This window comes from Frieseomelitta varia, unplaced genomic scaffold (genome assembly GCF_011392965.1).
Source record: "Frieseomelitta varia isolate USP_RPSP 00005682 unplaced genomic scaffold, Fvar_1.2 scaffold_279, whole genome shotgun sequence".
NCBI lineage: Eukaryota > Metazoa > Arthropoda > Insecta > Hymenoptera > Apidae > Frieseomelitta > Frieseomelitta varia.
The window spans coordinates 447,797-471,949 of record NW_025110011.1 but is presented as its reverse complement, the minus strand read 5'-3'; the positions used below and the strand labels follow the sequence as shown (position 1 = coordinate 471,949).

The 24,153-nt window shown below is 37.1% G+C and overlaps 5 protein-coding genes and 1 long non-coding RNA gene across 11 annotated transcripts; all 6 read right to left on the bottom strand.

The window, feature by feature from the left end:
• Positions 1–127: 127 nt before the first annotated feature.
• On the bottom strand, positions 128–7,673 carry LOC122529151 (longitudinals lacking protein, isoforms F/I/K/T-like). Of its 5 annotated transcripts, XM_043654968.1 has the most exons (4): positions 7,434–7,673; positions 6,231–6,428; positions 5,440–5,669; positions 3,240–4,154 (listed from the first exon to the last, which is right to left on the bottom strand). In XM_043654968.1, exons 3-4 carry the CDS (start codon positions 5,620–5,622, stop codon positions 3,660–3,662), a joined length of 678 nt encoding a protein of 225 aa, XP_043510903.1. In that variant the 5' UTR covers positions 5,623–5,669; positions 6,231–6,428; positions 7,434–7,673; the 3' UTR covers positions 3,240–3,659. The 5 variants fall into 5 exon arrangements, with proteins under 5 accessions (XP_043510905.1, XP_043510903.1, XP_043510904.1 ...); XM_043654969.1 differs by lacking the exon at positions 7,434–7,673 and having other exon boundaries at positions 6,041–6,264; XM_043654970.1 differs by lacking the exons at positions 5,440–5,669; positions 6,231–6,428; positions 7,434–7,673 and adding an exon at positions 128–200 and having other exon boundaries at positions 3,545–5,419.
• A 159-nt stretch (positions 7,674–7,832) lies between these two features.
• LOC122529162 lies at positions 7,833–8,860 on the bottom strand. The gene is made up of 2 exons (XR_006306757.1): positions 8,612–8,860; positions 7,833–8,461 (listed from the first exon to the last, which is right to left on the bottom strand). It is a non-coding gene; the product is annotated as an uncharacterized LOC122529162 (long non-coding RNA).
• An 845-nt stretch (positions 8,861–9,705) lies between these two features.
• LOC122529143 (zinc finger and SCAN domain-containing protein 32-like) lies at positions 9,706–12,567 on the bottom strand (the record flags this gene model as incomplete). Its single annotated transcript, XM_043654958.1, has 2 exons — positions 9,706–10,256; positions 12,357–12,567. Coding segments are annotated over 2 exons (516 nt in total), but the record flags the coding sequence as incomplete, so codon positions are not given.
• A 1,776-nt stretch (positions 12,568–14,343) lies between these two features.
• On the bottom strand, positions 14,344–16,164 carry LOC122529157 (transcriptional repressor CTCFL-like). 2 transcript variants are annotated; one of them, XM_043654979.1, is made up of 2 exons: positions 16,011–16,164; positions 14,344–15,453 (listed from the first exon to the last, which is right to left on the bottom strand). In XM_043654979.1, exon 2 carries the CDS (start codon positions 15,428–15,430, stop codon positions 15,038–15,040), a length of 393 nt encoding a protein of 130 aa, XP_043510914.1. In that variant the 5' UTR covers positions 15,431–15,453; positions 16,011–16,164; the 3' UTR covers positions 14,344–15,037. The 2 variants fall into 2 exon arrangements, with proteins under 2 accessions (XP_043510914.1, XP_043510915.1); XM_043654980.1 differs by having other exon boundaries at positions 16,034–16,155.
• A 210-nt stretch (positions 16,165–16,374) lies between these two features.
• On the bottom strand, positions 16,375–18,221 carry LOC122529159 (longitudinals lacking protein, isoforms F/I/K/T-like). Its single transcript, XM_043654983.1, has 2 exons — positions 17,647–18,221; positions 16,375–17,315 (listed from the first exon to the last, which is right to left on the bottom strand). Exons 1-2 carry the CDS (start codon positions 17,681–17,683, stop codon positions 17,065–17,067), a joined length of 288 nt encoding a protein of 95 aa, XP_043510918.1. The 5' UTR covers positions 17,684–18,221; the 3' UTR covers positions 16,375–17,064.
• Positions 18,222–19,867: 1,646 nt separating this feature from the next.
• On the bottom strand, positions 19,868–20,374 carry LOC122529142 (gastrula zinc finger protein XlCGF57.1-like). Its single transcript, XM_043654957.1, has one exon. It carries the CDS (start codon positions 20,372–20,374, stop codon positions 19,868–19,870), a length of 507 nt encoding a protein of 168 aa, XP_043510892.1.
• Between the last annotated feature and the right edge of the window lie 3,779 nt (positions 20,375–24,153).

Sequence of the window (24,153 nt, the reverse complement as noted above, 5' to 3'; positions counted from 1 at the left end):
GTCCGCCACGTGTACGTTATAGTGTCTCAACAAGCTGTGTTTATGCTTGAATCTCGCATGGCATAGCACGCACTCGAACTGAGCTTCCTTTCCACACTCGAGTCTCTTGTGCCGCTGCAACGATATCACCCTTCTGTACTGTCTGCCACAGGTGTCGCAAGGATACGTCTCGAAACTGACGGGTAGCCGGTACCAATACGCTGAAAACAGAAATTCGTGGTTAGCCGGACGTTTGTTGGGAAATGTTCTTTTCGATACCAGTAGAGCCGATGTTTCGTCATCAAAACACTGTCTTTCGTCATAGACCAGATGACTGAATTTTTGTCTTGCTTGTAAATCATTAACGTTTAAAAAANAAAAAAAAAAAAAAAAAAAGAAAGAAAAGAAAACGTTAAAACATGGAGGTATAGGAAAGTGGAATAACTCTTACACTTTTTAAAAAATAACCCGCAACAAAGATTACTTTTTATTAATAATAATATTAATAATAATAATAATAATAGTAATAATAATATTAATAATAATAGTAATAATAATATTATTAATAATAATAATAATGTTAATAATAACATTAATTGCTGATAATAATCGTAATAGACATTCGTGATATCCGACTGATAAATCTATCCAAAAAGAGAGTTGGAAGTGCTAAATATATCGGAACGAGTATTCGAGAAGAACGACTTGCATTCTTTTAATACATTGTTCACATTGTGATAGAATTGAAATCAGGATGTTCAAAGGGGCACGAGGAAAAATCTGAACGCTTCTCTTTCAAATATTTAGCGTTCTTGAAAGCCAGATTACAATTGCGATTGGTTGATCGATTGGTCCTCGTGTAAAGCACGGCAAACGCAGTCGCCTCGAACTTGACGAACGGAAGGTATAAGGGAAATTGGGCACGAGTATATCCTATATTAGTTCGTAGGTCGATGCGAGCATCCGTAAATACTGATATCAAAAATACTGGACTTCGTTTAGAAAAGTCTCCCAACGAGTCCTTTTCTTCCCTCATTCTTTACACACATGTACATATATAAATAAATTTTCTATATTTTGTGTGTGCGTGTGCGTGTGTGTGTGTGTGTGTGTGTGCGCGCGCGCGTGCGTGTGTGTGTTCCTCTCTTTTTCACCTTCTCTTTTGTCTTTTTTTTTTCTTTTTCTACTGTGCATGTATATAAATCTTTATATAAAAATGGAAAATCGTTACTACTTATAAGGCTAAGAATATATATATACATTCTAATATATATATATACATATACTTGTACATACATAGAAGGACAAACGAGTCGATCTTGGAAAGAAATTAAGGAATGTTCAAGTACAATATGTATGTGTCACGCACCACTGATTAGCGAGTAATTTATATCTTTTAACGAACGCGATACTCCACCGAGAGTAAAACCGAGAGTTCATACACAGAAAATCGCGCAGCGATCGACCCTTTTGTTCGCTTGAGCAGACTTAATCCTTTCGCTAAATTAAGACAGGAGTACGTCCTCCGCATTGGTAAATTCATCTAAAAGTATAACGATTCTTAAAGATAACAACATTGGCTCTATGTGGCTCTTCAATCGTAAAAGAGCAAAGAACTTGCGCAGTATCAAATTGGACGTTTCGTTTGTTGGTTAGACATATATCATCTTATTACGATATTATTATTAAGTATTTCGAGCGATTACGATTGCTACGAAATCACACGTTCGAAATGCGATCGCGATTCACAAAGATTCGCAGCAAACTGAGAAGAAAGAAAAACTATACTTTTTATTTTAAATTTTACGACCTATCGTCATCCACGTATGTATATCTTTCACTTTGCTACCAGTTTTAGTTTTGTTCGCGTTATACATCTATCGAAATATAGAAAAATATCAAATAAAAATATCAAAGTTGCATTTCAATAGAGGACAAAGTTGAAAGATTTGGTATTCGTTATCGTCTATCGTAAATCTAAGTATTTTCAGGTAACCGATTTTCTGAAGATATATAAATGCTCACGATAAATACACGATTGCTCTATGTCTAAAATTACTTTTATATATATAATATATGTGCGTGTGCGCGTTTGTATAATATGTAAATATATATATAAATATATTTCTTTTCACTTCAGGTTTGTCAAAAAGGCACTGTCGTCGCTTATCTCTATTACATTTGGAATGATTTATGATTTCATATGTATTATTTCTTCAGTTCCATTTACCTTGTATTTTAACACGAAAACAACTTAGTTCCTATAAAAAAAAAAAAGTATATAAAAGTACTAGTAAGATGTATGTTACTTCAAGAAATTTCAAAACTGGTAACACGATCGTCAGTTCTATTTCAACGTTAATTTGTGTGATCAATCAGTGATAAGTTTTGTTTTACAAAATTATTTTCATCCTACGATATCTTGAGACTCGAATGTATTTTTTTTTTTTTTTTTTTAGAACAAATCACTCATGGTGGCATCTTATACGAAACGTATTTCAATTTAAGTTGATTGCAATATGGTTGTTGTAGCTATTAAATACAATACCTGTACAATATATGTATAATGATTAAGGAGACATTAAATGATAATCCTAATTCGATCTCTATTTAATTAAAAATGCAGGAAAACGAAAAAATTAAAAGCACAACTAGTCATTGATCTACTAATTCTAAGAAACGATTTCTATAGGATAAAGATTAAAGTTTAAATCTTTAAATAATAGTAAATAAATTGAAAATTATATTAGGTACCCAAAAAGTTATTGCCGATTTTTGTTGAACACAATTTTAGGGATTTTTCTAATTAACGGGTTTTTTAGAAGTGGGAAAAACTGTACTACCGCTAACATCTATTGCGATAGATTAGAAAGAGTTCAAGAAAAATTACGGAAAAGAACAGCCAGTATTGATAAACAAGAAGAAAGTTTTGTTTCTGACCTCGCGTGGCAAGCATGATAGTGGAACTTGAATTGATGAGATTGTGTCCCATCTACCATATTCGCCAAATCTTTTATCAATAAATTTTTCACTTGTTTCTGAGCCTGGACGATCTATGAGGGACAAACAATTCAATAATAAAAAGTGTCAAGATTTTTCCGCGGCAAAGCAACAGATGTTTATAAAAACGGCATTTATAAGTTGTTAATCTTTGGGAGAAAGTTATAAAATATGATAGTTCACATTTTAATGCACGAAAAAAAAAGAAACAGTAAAAAATTTTCTGGATACCTGATACAGCCGAATAATTAACATTACAATAGAGCCGAAATTTTTAATAAATTCTTATGCTGAGGTAACAAAGTACTTTTTTTTTTTTCACAGTTTCTTCGTTTGCTGTTTACATGCCTGAATCGAATCGAACCCTCCAGTGAGAAGTAAAACGAAAAGAAAGAAAAATGGCGCGGAACAAAAACAACTGGAAAAAAGGAAGAAACTGAGCAGAACTCGATAAAAACGAAATTAACTGAATAGAAGAAAATCAGGTGAGAGGTACGTCGAATCAAAACAAATGAAACAAAAGAAAAAAGAAAAAAAAAAATTTAAAAAAATAAAAAACACGTACATATATACGTTATACGATCCTTATCAAAACGATCGTGTAAATCGGCGAAGATCCGTGGCTTTTTAGGCACCTTCATCGTACTCGATCTTTTGATGATGACGCTTGTAGTGTACTGTCAAATTGCCACGCTGTCTGGCCTTGTAAGGGCACATGGGGCATTGAAAAGCTGGAGGCTTGCCTCCGCATTCAACCATTTCATGCCTGCGCATCGTGCTTTTCCATCTATAACCTTTCCCGCAAAACTGGCACCTAAACTTTCGTTGTTGTTCGTGCGGTACACCCATATACACAACACTAAGGTCACAAGGCTGCGGTAGTACCTCGAACGAGTCAGGAAATACCACTTCGCGAGTAGACGTACGCGCGCCACCACCATTGTCGTTTCCGCTGTCGTAGCTGTTACTGTCCCACGTATTGCTGACGCGTCTGCTTGCCAGAACGACACTGCTTCTTGTTGTTGCGGCGCTCGACGTTGAAGGACGCCCCCTCTTGCTCGTTTGCTGTTGTTGCTGTTGTTGTTGTTGCTGCTGTTGTTGTTGCTGTTGCTGCTGCTGCTGCTGCTGCTGCTGCTTGCAATCCGACCGTAACAACGACAGCAATGCAACCATTCCTGCAACAGGTCCCGACGCCAAGCGAGACGCGAGATCGTGGTAATAGGTTATTTTACGAAATTAAAACAAAATCAACGAGAAACAAAAACGCAAATTAAAAAAACGGACGGTCGTAGGTAAGAGAGAAGGAGAGAGGTGTCAGGGAGTTGCGAAGTTTCTTCTCGTTCGATGCACGAATAGTTATGCGGCAAGAGAGATCAGTGAGATTAAACCCGTAACCAACCCAACACATAACGTATCAGCCAATAGCCCCGAGAAATATAAGTGCGCCCAGTGGTAAAATTTTGTCATGTTTATGTGAATAGGCGTGATATGTTTTCAAAGTAGCGGAAGAAGATGGAGAGATTTGGATTCGCTCGCAACTAAGTAAATCCGAAACATGGTAATAAATCAGCGTTTGCTCGGTATTTCGTTCAGATCGATCCGGGCAATTTTCATCGAACCGTGTCTCTCCAGCTTCCTCGACTTTCCTTCGTCGATGAAAAGATGCCAATTTCCAACCCTCCACAGTAAAATAATCAAACAGGATGTTTCGGTCGTCGTAAAATGACTTGGATTCGTGATATATTGAAAACTGTATCTATTAATGTACAAATATTTGTGAAATATTTCGTTGTATTCGATGAATTTACATTGCACGTGTGTTGTTTTGAAACATGTACATATATTCTTAGGAGAGGAAAGAAAGACAAGTAATTCGTTTACACCTTTAAATGCAAGCAACCATTATACGTTTATGTATAGCCTACATTTCAAAAATAACTTTTTTCCGACTGGGATGATCTGGTCTCATATTAGAACGCGACGCTTGCGCAAAATGTGTTATACGATGTCCTGAAACAAAACAACGTATCGATATATTTAGTGGTAATTTCGAGGCATCTGCGTGGAAAATATATATCTCAGAGACAAGGATACCAAATACAAAGATTCTATCAATATCTTTGAATATCTGTAATTAAACGAACGATTAGCCATCTCTTCGGACTCTTATAATTTCATGTTCGAAACAAAAACTAACAAAAATCAATGTAGAAAATGAACAGATAGTTGCAAAAAACGCATACGTGATTATCCATGCATTATTTATTATAATTCTGAAATTATAAGGATGGATTATAATCAGGAAGAGATACGAATAGTTTTCATTCGTACCGAACATATTTCTGTACGTGTGAGAGTTCGTTTTATTTCTTGGAGAATTTCGTGGTACTTGTTGAAAAACGTGACGCATCCTGGTCGCAAAAGATAGTGATACCGTGTGATTCTAGCTTATTTATTTACATAATTATTGAGCAATTTGCTATGCCTGTGTGCCACGTGAGAGTCCAAATTGAATTTCCTCTTTGAGCTGAAGCGGCAGTAGGGACAATGAAATTGTGGAGGCATGCCGCATTCAAGTTTCAAGTGCCGGTACAGTGAAGAGGCGTTCGAATAGACCTTCTGGCACTTTCCACAGGGATACATCCTTCGCGGCTTATTCGTTGTCCTAGTCGAACGATGTAGCCAGAAATCTGTGAAAAATCATTGCATTAGCAGGATCATACGGGTGAAAGAAAGACGACATTCAGTAAGAAAAAAAAAAAAACGAAAAGGACACTTCCGATTTTATATTTTATATATATTCATAGGGGATTTTTTCGAGAAAAATTTGCAAATAATGAAACAGCAAAAACAAAACAATGAAAATCAGAAATTCAAGAGGGAAAAAGAATTGTGACCGTTCAACGCGAAAAACATATTGAACCTTATGTCCACGTTGTGACAAGCTAAACAAATTGGTTGGCTCGATGTAAATGAATAGAAGGAAATAAATGAGACACCCCTGCGTAAAGTGATCTGAAAAGAGAATCGAAAAATTGTTCTTCACACCGCTACAATACACCATGCTAATTGTCTTTTTCGACAGCTGCAACGCTTAATCGCCGATATAATCGTAACGCATTGGCCTTTCGTATCAGAATATAATATAACATTTATTTCTATAAAAAGATAACCGCAATAACAAGAAGAATGATCGCGCAGGAACATCGTGCGTAGATGGCTCGATTTAGTCAGATCGCAACAACAATTACAAATATCGAGAGCTTGTATGGTATACGAGGCGAATCAATTGTTAACGTTGTAGAGCATTTTGTAGTGAATCTGTCGGATGAATTCGCCGTTTCCAGAAGTTAATAGAACGGGCCAACATTCCGGGCTCTCTCGCACATGCCGATGCAAAGACTTCCTCCATTTGTACGATTTCGAGCAGGCCAAACAGGTGTTCCATTCTGAAAAAGAAACGCGTTCGTTCCGTCAATGATACGCTCGAGTGGATTTCACCAAAAGATACGTGTGGACGTGCTTTAAAATCTCGCGATTATGGTGTCGCGTTCGATCGTTCCCTCGCGTCTTACAGAAACCAAACGACTTACATTACATTTTACTGGGTGTTTCGTGTGCAAAAATGATTCGGTGGAAACCAGAATTCGACCCAAGAGACTCAAGCTTTCGTTTTAATCAATGAACGTCCAAGAAATCGAGAGTTCGTTTCGCAAAGGAAACGTCTATGTACACGTTACATATGTATATGAACGTTGATATGTTGACCGATGGGATGGGACAACAATCGTTACGAAAGTCGATATATCGTTAACACTGATCGTTTGTTTGTTACAAAAAACATCATCCGATGCAATCCTTTGGACTATATGCATATCACCCTCTTGCTCGATCGTAATTTCAGCGTACATTTCATAGAAAAAACTGACAATCTGTATTTATCTTTAATCAGCTGATTCAAACGTATATAATTTCTCGAGTTTGTCCGACAGTTTACTTTGGTCAATAATTGTATATATTTACAAAGACGGCGTACGCATGCTATTGAGAAAAATTTATATCGTACTACACAAACGGTCCTTCGTCAAGAAATAAAATAGAAAAGCGCACATTGAGAGATATGTACGTCGAGAAGATTAATTTCAAACAGATTACCTTTAATAAAAGAAAGAAAAAAAAAAAATGTTTACCGGACAAGAATGATACACATGCGAATGTACAATCCGATAATAAAGCTTTATCGATGCGCATGCACATGCGTATCGATACAGGAATATCGAATCGGATTGGCAATGTCTCCTTCAAATAGCAATGGTGTCCAATTTCACAGAAGGAACCGTACGATTTCACAACTAGTGGCTAAAATTGAGTAGTTCCTCGAGCGTTCGATTAGAATTTCGTTGGACACCGTCCAGAGCTCCTTGCTTTAACCGTGTTGTGTTTCGATAAATTACGTAGATCGTAACTTGGTCCTCATTGAATAATAAAGACATTGATATCTCAGTGTCTAGCTGCATTCCTCCCTCCTGTGTCTCATCAATTAGCTGTAATAATACGTAGTATACGTGTACGCGAGTGACTGATTTCCAATTAGACAATCTGCAAAAAAAAGAACAAAAAATCATAAACTTCGATTAGTCCAAGTCCGAACATGGATTGATTGATATCTTTTTTTTTTTTTTTTTTTTTGCAAACACTTGCAGTTACTTATCACCGTGACAATTAGTGACAACTGTACATATTTGCCTTTTTTCATCTTTCAACACGTATCGCGTGCACGCGTACATAACAATCGTGTAACAATCAAGAGACAATAACAATAACTAACGCACGACGAAGAAAAGACAGCGTGGTGTGTAAAGTTGCGTTTAATTCGATTTAGGTCTCATGCATTCGTTAATAGTTTTGCATTGATCGCCACACCGAGACGAGATTAAATGAGAAACAAGGAAAATATACGTGTACGGTTCGATCGTTGTTTCGATAACGCTTTATTAATTGTTATTTATCTTAGAACGATTGGCCTGTGTTGGTACAAATATCAAAAACGTTTCAATTGGAACATGAATAAGTGAGTTGATCTGACGTCACGCTTCTTTCTTGTAGCTCGGTTTGTCAATTCGACGTGCTTGTTCAATACACCGTTAGACCGATACAAAATTTATTCTGCGCGTCGTTTCTTCGCGTTACTTTTCTTTTCGAACCGTTGCAGGTTTATCGTTGATGTAAGAAGATACAGTACGGAAGAAAGAGAAATCATTCGCGAGAAACGATCCGACTCGTTCGGAAATTAGGTCACTTCAAATCTTGGTCACGCAACCGTGGTCTTTCTTCAGGTGATTGAGCAGGTTGAACTTCATAGGCATGATGCTGTGGCAAAACGGACACGTGTACAAAATTCTGCCGCACTCCTCTCGAACGTGCCGATTTAAAGCCATTCTCGATCTGTACGCTTTCTTGCACTCGCAGCATACGTGGAAACCTGAAAGGAAGGAAGAAAGAAATCTTTGAGTACAGCACAGTGTTCCGTTCAATGCCGATTTCACGAATAAGCTGCCTCCCCGCAAAAGCATCGTCAAAGCATACTATTTCCTTTCTTTTTTTTCCCCTTCTTTTTAGCTGCCTTTCTCACCTTGTGTGGTTTCATTTTCGTGCGCTTTCTTCTTTCAGATTTCATTTGAATTCTTTCGTTAATTTCATCGGTATACATTCCAAGTTCCCCGTATCTTCACAATCCTACGCTTCCAACACATTTTCCTACACCATATACATATCGAACGTAATATACATATACACACCATATACATTACTTAACGTAATACGGGGTGTCCATAAAGTCTCTTTGCAATTTCGAAAATTTGGCAAACGAAAGACAAATAAGTGGAAATTATTACAAAATGAGACGTATATATTTAAGTTTTTTTTCTTTTTCTTTTACCTCATTTAATACACCTCTATATGGACATCGTTAGTTGCATGAAGCACATCAAGACGACGGTACACGATTTCTTTCCACGTTCGCTGTAGCACTTTCATCAATGGTGGCAATGGCATCAGTGATCCTCTGCTTTAGATTCGTGATATCTCGTTCGTATATCTTTGTTCGATACACGATATTTTTAACACAACACCTTGTGGATGTCCGTAAAGCATCTTTACAATTTCAAAAATTTATTACAAAGACAATTGATAAGATATCTTCGTCAGATTTGTTCTATATACTCAGTGGTTATCAAGATTTTTATCACATTGCATTTCAGGTATCCTGTTGATGAATAAGATACTGTTAAATGAACCCCTTACAAAATGGCTATTTCTCAAGAGAAGGCACAGTGTCTCATCATGGACTCAGCGAAACTTCAGAACCAAGTGTGGAAGAGATCCACCGTCACGTCCATCAATTCGTACATGGCACAAGAAATTCATGAAGACAGGGACAATGTTCGATAAAGGAAGAAGTGGACGACCAAAAACATCGATCGTGTAAGAAATCAAGTACCGTCTTGATGTGCTTCGTGCAACTAATGGTACCCATATAGAGCTGTATTAAATAAGGCAGAAAAACTTAAACATATACGTCTCATTTCGTAATAATATCCACTTATCTGTCTTTTCATTTGCTTTTATAATAAATTTTTGAAATTGTAAAGAGACTTTATGGACACCCTGTACAACGTAACGAAATAAAAACGTTATGTAGCATACGTTTCATTTATTAACGAGCACACATTTTTCATTAAATAATAATTTCGTCAAATAATAAATAAGAACAAGGTATACATAATACGTTCCATTGCGTTCTTATTTTGTAGGAAAATATTTAAAAAGCATCGTTTCCATCGACATAAATGAGGTCGCCGTTAATTCAAAAACAATTATATACTAGAGAAATGAGGTCGCCGTTAATTCAAAAACAATTATATACTACATCGTTATCGAGCATCACCGATCGTTAAGGAATACTTCGATAGATTAGCATTGCGCAGACAAATTCTTCGCGAATTTCCTCGGTAATCGAGTAGTCTCGTGATTCAGCGCGGCGTCAGAGCAACTTTTAGCCCTGAGAGAGCTTGATCGGTGCATGACTCGCGTTTTAACGCGGCAATCTTGTCCATGTTTCAATCGTAAGTGACGAATAAGACTGTCCCTTCGATTCATCAGGCGAAGACACTGAGGACACTGATACTGCTTCCTTCCACACTCCTCTCGTTCGTGTCGCACCAAGCTTTTCTTCCACTTGAACGTCTTGCCACAGGAACCACATGGATAAACGACAACTGAAACATGTAAAAGGAATTATTCGTTATTACGTATCGTGACAGGAATTACGTATCGTCAACCTTTGACGTTATACCCATCTGTCGTTGAACGTGATCGTTTCAACTTTTATTTGGCATCTATTCTAGAAAAGGGGTAAAACAGAAAAGAAAAACGAGAAGGGGGAATGGGAGAGACGTAGGTCGTCACGAGAGAGAAAAAACCCCGCGTTGTCAGTTACCTAAAAAAACAAAAAAAAGATAGTTTCTCCGATTGTTTGCGATACTCTTCTGTTTCTTTATTTTTGGCATTACGAAAATACATGCATTTACGAATAGCAGAGATTAGGTGTTCGCGATGATCGTGTCGTTCGTGCTCGACGAGAAGCAACGCAGTACGAGCCGAATGCTTTGTATTTATACAATCTCAGCTTTCCTTAACTCTAAGCAGTGTAAAGTCAATCACGCGTTTGCATAATGAACAACTGGCGAACGGTTTGATTTAAAGTTACAGAGAAAAAGGAGTATGCTGTCGGAACGTGGCTCCAACCGTGTTTCCGACATAGGACATATGAGACGTGTTGAAGAAACGAGTCGAACGATATCTCCACAGTCCAATGGTGTTCGTACATAATTTACCAGTGTGTTTTATAGATAAAAATATAATTAAAATTTTACGTAGCAAAATATTCATAACTGCACGCTATCTATGCGTCGTCGACTAATTTTTATTACTAATTCCTTCAAATAGTTACTTTTGCATTGTAAACTTTCGTTTTCAGACGACCTTGAAATGTGTTGTCAAAACTATCACTCTCAACTGTTTGCTGTAGATATAATGGGTTTTTAGTCTTGGTGTTCAAAAGTTATACACAAACATATTTTTGGTATCGTATATGTACTATTTTTCTATATTTTATATAAGACTGAACTCATGTTAGATATAATAATTATTACAAATTATACTTGCGTCAGTGAAATTGCACCATTATTGACATTTTTAACCACTTCTAATCCATTTTATTATACCACGGGCTGCCATCACATGTTTATTCCTTTTTATTTAAAAAATAACTTATTGCAATTTTCATTATTTCTTTCATGCAGCATTATTAAGGTATTAAAACAGATAATTACAATTAATAAAGAGGTAACACATCGACAGGTTCACTCGATATGTACCATATGTAATTTTATGTGACGCGAAAGCTAAGACTGAACATCCATTATATATATACAAAATTGTTAATAATTTTGTCAACATATTTCAAGGACGTTGAAATCAATGAAAAGGTAACCATAAAAGGTAACAATAAATTGACCCTTATTTCGTATTAAATTAAGAGAAAGAGTATTAATGCATTTAATGTTTCTTATGAAGCATTTATGGACTTTTTGCTCACCTAGTTTTATTGTTATCTATAAAAAAAAACAGCGGCAAAAATGTACGATATAGTATTGGACACGAATGTTTTCGTATTTGGAACACAATCAAGACCAACGATGCAAATATACATATGTGTATACATCAGGAAAGGATGATTTCCGTTTTGTACAGTTTAAAATACGACACAAATTGTATTTTTAACGATTTTTCGTGGTAAAGACATGATCAAACAATGCAATTTCTAAACTGAAATCGAAAACGTAACAAACATTCTCCCAACGTTCCCAACATTTCCGATGCAACGTCTTCCTCTTCGTCCAATTTCAAGCGCGCACGCTAGCCGAGCCGTAACCACGTCCGTTATTTACTTCCCACCGATCAATCGTAACGCAAAGATCCTGTTCAAGATCCGAAGAAAAACAACTTCTAATTTAACATTAGCAATCCAAAAAGAAAGCAGAAAAGGCGTAAAAAAAAAAAAAAAAAAAAAAACGCCAAAGTCGCGAGAAGTAAATTACGGAAGTGACTCTGATGTGGATCAATGATACCAAAGCAAGAACGAACAGGAGGACTCTACATGGTTTGCTTCTGCTTATTTCGTCGTCGATCCGAAAACCATTCAGGCAGGCACGAGGAAACTTCGTCGCGAATTAAGGCAATCGGACACCGCGTCGACACGAGACGCGGATCGAGAAACACTCGATGCGATGGGTTCAGGTGTTCGGCGATGTGACCTTGAAGTGCTGCTCGGCCTGATGGGCGTGTAGAATGAAGGCCTTGAACGCAGCGAACGGACACAAGGGACACTTGAACTGAGGCGGTTCGCACTTGTGCTTCAAATAGTTGCTCCACATCTTGTAGAACTTGCTGCACATTGTGCACGTATAGCCGAGAACCTGGTCGCCCATGTACATCTTCCGGTAGGCTGAAAGCAAAGGGACCAAGTTAGAAATAGCTGAGCTACGGAAACGAACGAGGGAGAGAAAGAGTGGCCAGCCTTCTTCGATCGAATCGCGTCCTCTATGAAAGATATAGAGGACGATACATCTCGCCATCGCGTCGATCGCCGTGCAAATTATTCTTCGCGAACGACTCGATTCGATCGGGAGAATGAGTATCTGCGGGTATAGTTAGGAGGCCGAAGGTTAGAAATCGTCAACATAGAACGCATTCCTGCGAAATCGGTTTATTACAGAGATCAAGTGGTCGTCACTCGAGGCGCAAGCGTGATTGTAAGTGTTCATGTACTCACTGCCACGAAACGATAAGTTAAAGCGACTATCCGCAACTAGTTATCGAAATCGTTGCTTTTCGATTGTTTCTATCTTGATCCACTACTCCACCATGCTTCGGGTTATTGCCTCTCCCTATGTTTCTTCTCCATATTTGTGCGACTCCGTCGTCGATCCGTTGTTGCCATACACTGTCGAAATCACCCATCGATAGTTTCTTTACATTAATCAGTGATCATTCGTGCTGACTCCATCTACCCAAAATTCGGAGTACGTCTTATCGTACTTCGCACTGAATCTTATTCGAATTTTAGTCGAAAAGTAGACGAAACACACGGAAATCACTTGTAAGGAAGTTTCGTAGATAAATATTCACGCGTTTAAAAAAAACGGGGGAAGGAGATCAATGCTTATAAGTGCTATGGCTACGATATACTGGTTTATCACAGAACCTGGGCTAACTTGAAACATTAACCGTCAACATTTTAACACAAGTAAGAAGAGCGTCATCGAGAAATTTTCAAATTCCATCGCACAAATCGAATGTCGCCACCGTGTTTCTTGTATATCGTATAACAAAATTTATTTTACGCGATATGACGAAAACAATCCACAATGGTGGAGGTTAACTGTCAGGTTATCATTCGAACGACAGAGTTCTCTTAAAAATCATCAGAGTTCTCAGATTGTGTCATTGATCTTCGTAAAATAGGAGGACGAATAAACTATCAATTGTAAACATTGCTGTGATGTTTCTTTTTGTGATTCTCTATACACCACTTGTGAGGACTTTTATAAGGGCAAGCGTCGCACGTGAATTTTGGCTTGGCATTGATACATTCGAATTTTAGATGTCTCCAGAGTGATCGATGTACTGCATACGCCTTGCCGCAGTCGACGCAAACGAAACTCCTCTCTCGAAAATTCGAATTGCCACCTTGACGAAGTTGCTGTTGCTGCTGTTGCTGTTGCTGCTGCTGATGTTGTTGTTGTTGTTGCTGGTGCCAACTGTTCCTTCGAGCAAGTCGGTTTTCTGGCTCGAACGCAACGATGGTCTTGTAAGGCCACAACAATGCTGAAACAACAACAGCAGATTGGTTAATTGGATCGATCGACCATCGAACATCGCGAAATGATAAGTAACAGTTTTTCATCCAACACATAGATAATACGATTAACAAATTCTTTCTTATCCACGGATCGCTGAACATTCAAGAAATTTCCTTTCTCACTGTCATGTTGAGTCGATTCCACTTCGCCGAAAAGAACCTGAAAGTAACCTTCGCAGAGTATATATTTGAATCGCATCGTACATTTTTTTTTTTTTTTTTTTTTTTTTTTTTTTTTTTTTTCAGGGCACTATTAAGAAAACGAACGGTGTTGCAATCGATATATACATATATACATATATATACTTATATGTATATATATAGTTACTGTTTAGCAAACACAGATCACTACGTTCAAGAAAATGTCCACGTTCGTGATATGGTGGTAAAATCTATTGAATAATTTATTTCATTCTCGAGTTAACAAGCAACCTGAGCATTTGTTATTTATTTTGGTAAAACAGCGACGTTTACAATATTATCGAATTTGGATGACGATATACTGAAGAACGATCAAATGCATATAGTATTAATAAAAATTAATTTGTTCGGAATTTATGATACATCGATCGTATTTAACTTGAATCGAATGTGTAACTCTTTCTCGAAAGAAGAAATTTTTTAACGAACGCAAAGCGAAAAAATATACAAGAGCCTAACGGTTCAGTAATATACGTTGATTAATTATACGCGCTTGTCGTATTATTCGCTTTTTATATAAATACAACGACAATGACCACGATTGTGTAATCGTCAGATTAAATGGAGAATTCAAACGATAATATCTGCTTCACCTGTAATACTGACTTTTTTTTTACAAAATCACAAAAACTCTCTGAACGACACGCGTACGATTAAAACCGGTTTTCGTTACAGTTACAAATACTTTTGCTTATGAAATAATATTATTATATACGTGCGAAGTACTACGTCTTTCGTATGGATCCTGTAACCACTGGCAATTTTATTCTCTCATGATACAATATAGTCTACGGCTGCCAAATCGGCTGTAGCCGATTTTCTGAATAGAAGATACCATGATAAGAGACAGAAGTAGTCACAGACAGTCGACGACTATTTCCTCGTTTCGTTCGAGTCGACCGTGCGATGGAAAGTCTTCATATGCCTTCTCACGCAAAATGAATAATTGCTACGGAAGTTGCACAGATCGCAACGAAATTTCAGCACGCCGGTATCGTGAACATTTCGCACGTGCCTTTCCATGTTCGCTTTGTAGGTGCTCTTGTACGGACAGAACGAACAAGCGAATTGTGAATTTCTGGGATTCATCTTGCAGCCAAATTGCACGTGCCTTCTCAACAAGTTCTTCAAAGGAAAGACCTTCTTACAAAAGCCGCACATGTGTCGTTTGTGATGGCTCAACAAAGATTGTGCAGCCGCGGATATCTTAAATTTATCGAATTCCGGAGGAAGTTGTAGACCATCAACGGGGCCGTAGTTGGTCATGTAACCTTGTACGTTCCAAACGTCTGAAACAAAGCAAAAGAACATTGATGAAACAGAGATCACGAAGATGCCTCGACGTCGTTGTTTTTTTTTTTTTTTTTTTGTTTTTTGTTTGTTTTTTTTTTCAAATCGAGCGAACTCGTACGACGCCGCATCGAAATCTTGTTCAACGAACAAATGCTCCGTGAGCATCCTTCGACCGCCTCTTTCAACAGAAGAATCATACATCACAATTTCTTTTGTACAGCTTAATGAAGGAGCAATCAAAATTTAGCGTGCTAAATGAATAACATTGTAAGAGAGAAGAACATCACGGACCACGTTTGTTCAATCTTGCAGCAATCTGCTTGCAAAGACAAACGTAGAAAACGTAGAAAATCGTTCAATGTGTGCTTGTTTATTAAATAATTGAAAAATAATATATTTGTCAAATAAAAAGTGAGGTGAGACAGATAGAAGAAAGGAGAAAGAGAGAGACAGAGAGAGAGAGAGAGAGAGAGAGAGAGAGAGAAAGAGAGAGAGAAACAGGAAAATAGAGAGAAGGAAAGTGACACCAAAGTAATTCCCTATCAATATATACCATCGTTGACGCAGTCATGCGACCTTAATCATCTTCCTATCGTTCGGATTTGAACACTTTTCAAGTTTCAACGTCCATCCTGACGAGAAAAGATCGTTTAGTCTGGAAACGTGTGGAGAAACGACGGAAAAGAGGGCAGGCAAAGGTAATGTGACGCTAAGCTGGTACTCGCAAGTGCACGTGTCTCATATGCCTGAAGAGTATGTCCTTTCTGCTGGTTCTGTAGTCGCAGAATTTGCAGCAGAACATAGGTGGTACTCCGCAACCAGTGTTCAAGTGACGCTGGAGATTCGCTTTCCAAGTGTAACCTTTGCCGCATTTCGGACAGACAAAGACAGGTTTGCCGAATTGGTTCGGCATCAGAAAGTTGTCCAGCTGTTGGCCAGACCAACCAGCCCCTAAAAATCAAAAGTGTTTCCGTTAGAGAAAATACTGTTCGTCCATTTTTCCATCAAGTCCAACCAACATCGAATAAATCGTAGCGCTTAGAAACGACAGCGCGTCCGTCTGAAAAAAAAAAAAGAAAAAAAGAGAAACGAAACGATCAATGTACAGATTTGACATGACCGACGTGAAAGATTTGTTTGAACGCAGGGAAACGGAAATCGAAATGGCCATCAAATCTGTGGACCGTAAATGAACGAACATCGACCAATGAGTACGAATGAAACGACTGTCGAGGAAAACGTATCAAGATACGATTCAGAATCTCAATACGACAATTATTTCTGAACATTTATTGAGTGGAACACGACGATGACTATTCATTGAGGGAGAATGTTAGGATACGATTTACGAATCCGTACTCTACGTAAAAGTACAATACTTTTTTCATGAATGATATATATTTATTATATCCTTATATCAGCAACAATAAAAACTACAATTTATTCAACTCTCAATTTATTTATATTATTTATAGAACGCATAAAATTTGATCAATTCTTGTGAACTATATCATTCCAGATATACCACAGTGTTTGAATTTACTCTTACAAAAGAGATATATACTGGTTTCGATCTCATCGCGAGAAGCACGATAATCCGTGCAACACTACTTGGCCATCTTTGACGCAAAAGCTGTGTGCTCACGCCTGACGTGATACTTGAGTAGAGTCGGTATTCTAGCCCTGTGGGTGCAATAAGGACAAGGATAAAGCGGTTCCATTTGGCAGAAAAAATTCATATGTTTCCGCAAACTTCTCCAGTCGCTGTACTTCTTTGCACACTTCAAACAGAGAAGATCGTCCCTGCAACGCCTCCAAATAGCACGTGGCAGCCGATCGCAAAAAAGTGGACCTTTGACTGAAACAACATTGGAAAAATGCATTAGTGAGTGACCTCTCGCTTGAAAAGAAAGACGGAAAAGGCAACGAAAGAAAGAAAACACGAGATGTAAATCAGTTTTTAACAGAATATACGTAAGATCGATAACGTAACGACGATGACACAGAGATGCGGATCTTTAAATTAAAACAAGTAAACATTTTTGATTAAGTCGTTTTTACGATTAATTAGGAAAACGATGCACAGACAAACAGATAAATGGAAATAATTACGTACAATCTCTTTCTTTCTTTTCTTCTTTTCCTTCTTTTTACTCGAGTTGATAAAAAAAAAAAAAAGAAATGCTTACAATTAGAAGCAGCTGTTTCTAACACGTAAAGAAGCATGTTCCCGTTACGCCAAAGATTTTTTTCTTTTGTTACATTTCAGTGTGCCAGTGTGAAAGAAAAACGTCATGTCAAATACGTAAACCGTATGTATTTATTATTTTCACGCAACACCTTACACAACAATAAATTTTTTTCCTTATATTGTATTAGTCGGTATATCGCGAATCGAAGTAAAGGAAAAATCAATGCGGATTTTGAATCTCTGGTACATGAATGTTTTCAATTTTTCATTTTACCAACGTTATTCTCCTTTACCATCGTTACTGAGAGAAATAAAACGAACAAGAGATAAATAATTTTCACAGCCCGATTAGTTACCAGACGCGAGCTAACAAAAAATTAACAATTTGACGATCGCGATACAATTTAATGTAAACCGCCATTTTTTATGTCAACTTTAAATTCTACTGTATATCATTGTAAAATTCTTTTAAGTGCACCATTGCAAATATCTAATCCTAGTACTTTTTTTTTTTTTTTTTTGTAACGCAGTCTTAAAAAGTTATTTAACATAATAATAATATGATAATATAAGAATAATAATGATCATGATGCAGATGATAATGACGATAATATTAATGATGATAATACTTATGATAATGATGATGACGACAATAATAAAAAATAATAATAATGATAATAATAACAGTAATAGTAGTAGTAGCAGTAGTAGCAATAGTAGTAGTAGTAGTAGTAGTAATAGTAGTAGTAGTAGTAGTAGTAGTAGTAGTAGTAGTAGTAGTAGTAGTAGTAGTAGTAGTAGTAGTAATAGTAGTAGTAGTAGCAACAGCAACAGCAGTAATAGTAATAGTAATAGTACTAATAGTAACAATAATAATAATGGTAATAATAATAAGAGAAACAAGAAGAAGAAGAAGAAGAAGAAGATGAAAACGAAAAAAAAAAGAAGAATCTTGTAATAATAGCACTTATAATAGTATAGTAGTAGTAATAGTAGTAATAATAGTAGCAGTAGTAACAGTACTAATAGTAGTAATAGTAATAATAGTAATAATGATGAAAAAAAAATAATATAGTTCATATAGCACCATTAAAGTGTATCGAATTCAAAGTTACACTTTGTAAAGATACGCAACAAAGTATGGTGCGCAAAGGTACACAAGGTTAATGTATCACTCGATAAACCACAATATGTAAAAACGAATATGTGATGTTCTCTTAGCTAAAGTGCACGTATACCTAGTCAGTTTGAATAGTTCGAAAATATTTAAAACGAAACTTTACACAACACACCGACAGTAATAAAATTTAAAATTTTTAAAATATCATCAAAGTCAAATAATGCTTTCAAATATGTAACGTCAAAATATTTCCAAATTACAAGCGTATCACCTCCTTATATCTTAATACATCGTTGATCTAACTATAAGACACTTGTTAAACAAAGAGCACATAATTATCACGGATATCGTTATCATTGTATCCCTATAATTCCAATTCTTCGAGATACCTATCGTAAAACATTTCTTTTGTGTTTCTGTAATATTTATAATCTTACTTTATATATATATATATATATTTTTTTTTTCTGATAGTCGAAAGCTTATCGAAAGGCCGTTTAGTATTCTAATCATTGGCAGATACTTATAATAACAAACAGTGTGTGCGACATAATCCATAGTGTTAACAAAATTCTTTTTGTGTTTTTCCTTTTTTGTATATACATACAGAATAATTTCGAATATTAAAATCATTGCAAAAGCTATATGTTATTTCTAAATTAATTAAATTTTTCTTTACATACTAAATTATGTAACATAAAATTAAATTCGTAGTTCATAATCAACGTCAAAAAATTATAAACTCTTTAGAAACATGCCTTTCGTACAACAAAGGAGAAAAAAAAGAAAAGAAAAGAAAAGAAAAGATAAGAAAAATCATTTCCTGAAGGAACGCTTCATGTTTTTCTGATTGATTTCTTATCATTACCAAGACATGAAAATATCACACTCAAGAGTCGATCAATCTGAAAGAATTGTTTGACAAAACGTTTTGTCAAAAAAAANAAAAACGTTTTGTAAAAAAAAAAAAAAAAAAAAAAAAAAAAAAGAAAAAGAAAAAGAAAAAGAAAAAAGAAACAACGTCCAAATCTAGCGTGTACTCAATATCTCTAAACATAATCATAGACAGTTTAATGTCAGTTTTCAAAAGAAAGCATCTTCATACTCCGGTATCTTCGGACTTTTTTACTTCCGCATGGCACATGTTCACCGGCTGATACTCTTGAGAAACAGTGTTACTGGTGTTATCGAAACTGTCATTATGGAAATTTTTCAAATGTCTGATTAGACTGCAACGTTGCGTAAACATGCGTTGGCAAACAAAACAACGAAATTTTCTTTTGACACCACACGCGTATTGAATGTGGCGATCGAGATTCCCTTTGGTGGCGTAGGACCTCTTGCAACGTGCACACTTCCATTTGCCCGTGGTATTCCTGTTTTTACCGCAAACTGTCCGACGATGGCGATTCAGGGTGAACACGTGTGTGTATCCTTTCCCACAGTTCGAGCACATGAAAGGTTTATCCGTTTCTGGCATCCATTGTTGAGAACTCCGATATCCAATCTCCTCGAAGAGGAGATTCTGATACCCGGGGCTCACACCTGGACTGAATGGATCCGCGTTGTTCTGGACATCGATTAGCGGCAGACACTTTAGGTACATTTGGTCATCCGGTTTGCTCTCTAACAAAAAAAAAAAGTAAACACATGTTAAGGAGGGAAGAAACATAAAAGTTTCAGGGATAGAAGAAAGTTTATTGAACCGAATATAGTCGACAGAGGAAGAAGAATTTATCGAAAGAAACAAGCCTAAGCTTCTCGTGTGATTAAAGAAACAACACGCGATCCGAAATTTATAAAAGAAATTATAGATTACTGCAAGTATGACAGTCATATTGTGGAGTCACCTGCGTCATGACCTACGCACATCGCGGTGGAAAGATGAGAAGACTATCAATGATATCCAGGATATCAATTAAATGGACCGGACGTTTCCTAAAACCGAAAACACGTATCCTGCGTTCTGTAAACTAATTGTTTACGACCAAGAATAAATGATCCTAGTAGTTTGCTATTAGAAGTAGGATTGTCGCAGGATATCTATTCTCGGTCTACGTAGGTCATAACTTTCCACATTGTGGCTGTCACAATCGCGATGAAAAGAATATTTGTATTATAGAAAGTAAAAGAAAATTAGAGATAAAGAAATGGTCTTTCTCCCTAGATGCTCTTTTTCCTTCTCTCTCTCTTTCTCTTTCTCTCTCTCTCTCTCTCACTCACACACTCTCTCTCTCTCTCTCTCTCTCTCTCTACTCTCTCTTCTTTCTCTGTTACTCTCAAACTTGTTCTCACTCTCACTTTCACTTTCGCTCTCATTCTTCAAACTTCCATTCGAAGAGCAATTACGAGAAGGAAAGAAAAGAAAAAAAAGACCAATAACAATTTTGCTTATTCTTTTCGCACGTACATATCAAACAATGGTAATGATTAAACGATTGAAGATCTTTAAGACGAGATTGTTCAGTAATAATTATTGTATACGTACTTGTACATTGAAATGATATGCAAGACAAGCGTCTTCGGAGTCGTCATCGATTAGAACAAGAAAATATTGCGATAAAAAGATTTACTATTTCTTTTGTTATTACATCGAGAAACGAATTGTCGAACAATATAAACTCGAAAGCATTCTGTAAACTTAGAAAGCGAACGCTAACTTTGCAACCAAGAACATAAAAATTAATGTGCGTGTACGTATGCGTTGTTACATCATCTTCCAGTGGGAGACAAACGATCGTTGAGCTACGTATGGACAATGTAACGCTATTTCACGAAATCTGAGGCTGCCTGCCACAAATCTGAAGTTACTACGCGACAAAGCCAACGCTCGTCGATCCTTTTTTTTTTTTTTTTTTTATCAAGATCGAGGATGCTTCGTTATTCATTATACATTTCGCGTGGACGTTAAAACAAAGTAGCAATGGACGTACGAACATACGTAGACTATGATTGCTTCGCGTAATTCTATTCAAAATGCGAAATAACTATCGGCTAAGCCTGTCCATACATAGCTTTACGAAAGGTGCTTGAAGATTTCGTCGGGAAATTTTATTATTATGTTTATTATTTCTGCTAGACACTCGATGACACATCAAACTACTATCGACGTTCTAGAAGACGAGTTTAAAATGGACTTTAATAATAGATCGTTGAAAACAAATTTCACACCGACTATGTTAAACGCGTATCAGCCGAAATCTTTTAAGAAGAATTTGAACGATTAAACTTCGTGTAGCTTGCGGGTATTTATCGCGTGTTTCGATCATTTTTGGCGAAGTATCTTCGGTTTCGAGGATGCAGGCTGGATCACTTGCTGTGGTTGTCGTTTCTTCAATGGTGTAACATCATCAGAGCAGGCTTGGTTATTGATCTTCGAGCGTGGTGTCGGGTAACGCATTACTCTTGAGGCGAAGGTGATTCTTCGGTGAAGGATCAAAAATTCTTCGGAACGTAGGATTATTTCGAAGAACAGCCTCGAAATCGTCTAGTTAGATTTTGTTCGTAGAATAACGATCCAACTTCTCCAACTTTGAAGAAGTACGTGACTGAAACCCTTGCAAACCCTTTACAGTAGCGAGAACGCTTGGTAGCGAGTCATCGAAGAACGAGTCAGCTTCGCAAGACCTAGAAGAACATTAACAGTAGAAAATCATGTTAATCGCGAGCCAGAAATATCGAAACTATCGGCGCGACAGCGATGAACTACAAGGCCTTTCCATTTGATTTCTGATCTGGGAGAGTCGATCGGTCGATCGATCCTCCCAGAGATAGTGTTCTCCCATCTCCTGGCCGTCGATGCCCTGTTATAAAAAAAAAATTCTAAAGTCGCAGCAAAAGGATATCGAAGAAAACATATTCAGACGAACGACTCGGAACATGGACAAGGCAGAGCACAAGGAGCAACCTAGCGTACCTTTGGAAGGATTCGGATGGGAGCAGGAGAGAGAAAATTATCTGAACACAAAGAAAAAAAAAAGAAAAAAGAAAAGAGAAAAAAACCGAACAAGGAACAGACAAAATGGACAGAAAGGCGCGAAACTCTGTTATCCGCGGTGACACTCTCGTCGACTGTAAACGAGATTGCCATTTAAAACTAGAATCGAAAGTCGAAACTGTTCTACATGAGCAGTTTCCACTTGAGATTTTCCATCCCCTTGACAACATCGATCTTATGAATCGCGATCACATGACGTTGCAGGCTCGTCTTTTGAGTGAAACTGTAGCCGCAGTAGAAACAGGGAAACTGGCGTTTTCCTCCGCATTCCCTATTTATGTGCCTCCTCAAGTTACAGAGCATCGTGTAGCCTCGGCCGCATTGCTGACAGGTGAATCGAGGCCTTGCTGTCAAATGAAAAAGAAAAACACTACTGTCAGAAAATTTCATCAAACGGAAGCAAATTGAACAACATTGGTATATCAAGAAACTATCGATTTTCTGACACATATATATATATATATGTATATATGGAAGTTTCTAATCGACGAGACAAACGTGTCACAAATGCTCTGTCTTCGCATGAATTCCCAGTCATCGGTAAAGCGGAGCAAATTAATTGTCAGTCTCTCCCTCTCTTTCTCTCTCTTTCTCTTTCTCCCCCTCTCTCTCTCTCTCTCTCTCTCTCTCCAGAAAAACAAATAGGAAAAAGAAAGTTCTTCCTGTATGATTTGATCATTTGGAAAAATGAAAAATGTTTCTCTGTGAACAAGAGGAACCCGGTGAAACTGGGAATAACTTTCATCGGTGCATTACGTCCAGTAAAAACTACACCGGAACTGAAAAAAAATTGCGAGAACGACAAAACGATGGTGCGTGTTCTTCTAAAAAAATGGTTCTCTGCTTGCAACTCTGTTTAAATTAACGGTTAACATTGCAGTTATCACTTTTGCTACGTGTCAAATGAATCAACGACCAAAACGAACACGACTGTGAATAATCGTTTATTTAATTCTACATGGCGAGAGCCCGCCACTGGGACATTGAGAAAATACGATTACGCGTCTTCGACGTTCGACGTTTTCCGTACAGTTCTTCGGGCAAACGAATCAACTGAATCTTCATCAATCTTCAAAGTAGCTTTTCTTCCGTGTACTCTCTCTCTCTCTCTCTCTCTTTCTCTCTTTCTCTTCACTGTTTTTCTCTTCGCTGATGATCTTCCAGTTGCGGGAGCATTAGTGACAATGAATCAATCATGGTGACCTGTAAAAAACACATTTTGTACAAAATGTTCGAATTTTAGGAAACGATCCCCGAGGTTCGACTCGAACGAGTGACAGATAAAGGTGCAGCTTCCCGCAGGCGTTCATTTTCTTCAACAATTTATTACTGATTCTACCGTTTTACATGAACGAAAGTTTTCTCGATCTAATCGCGTGTCTTGTATC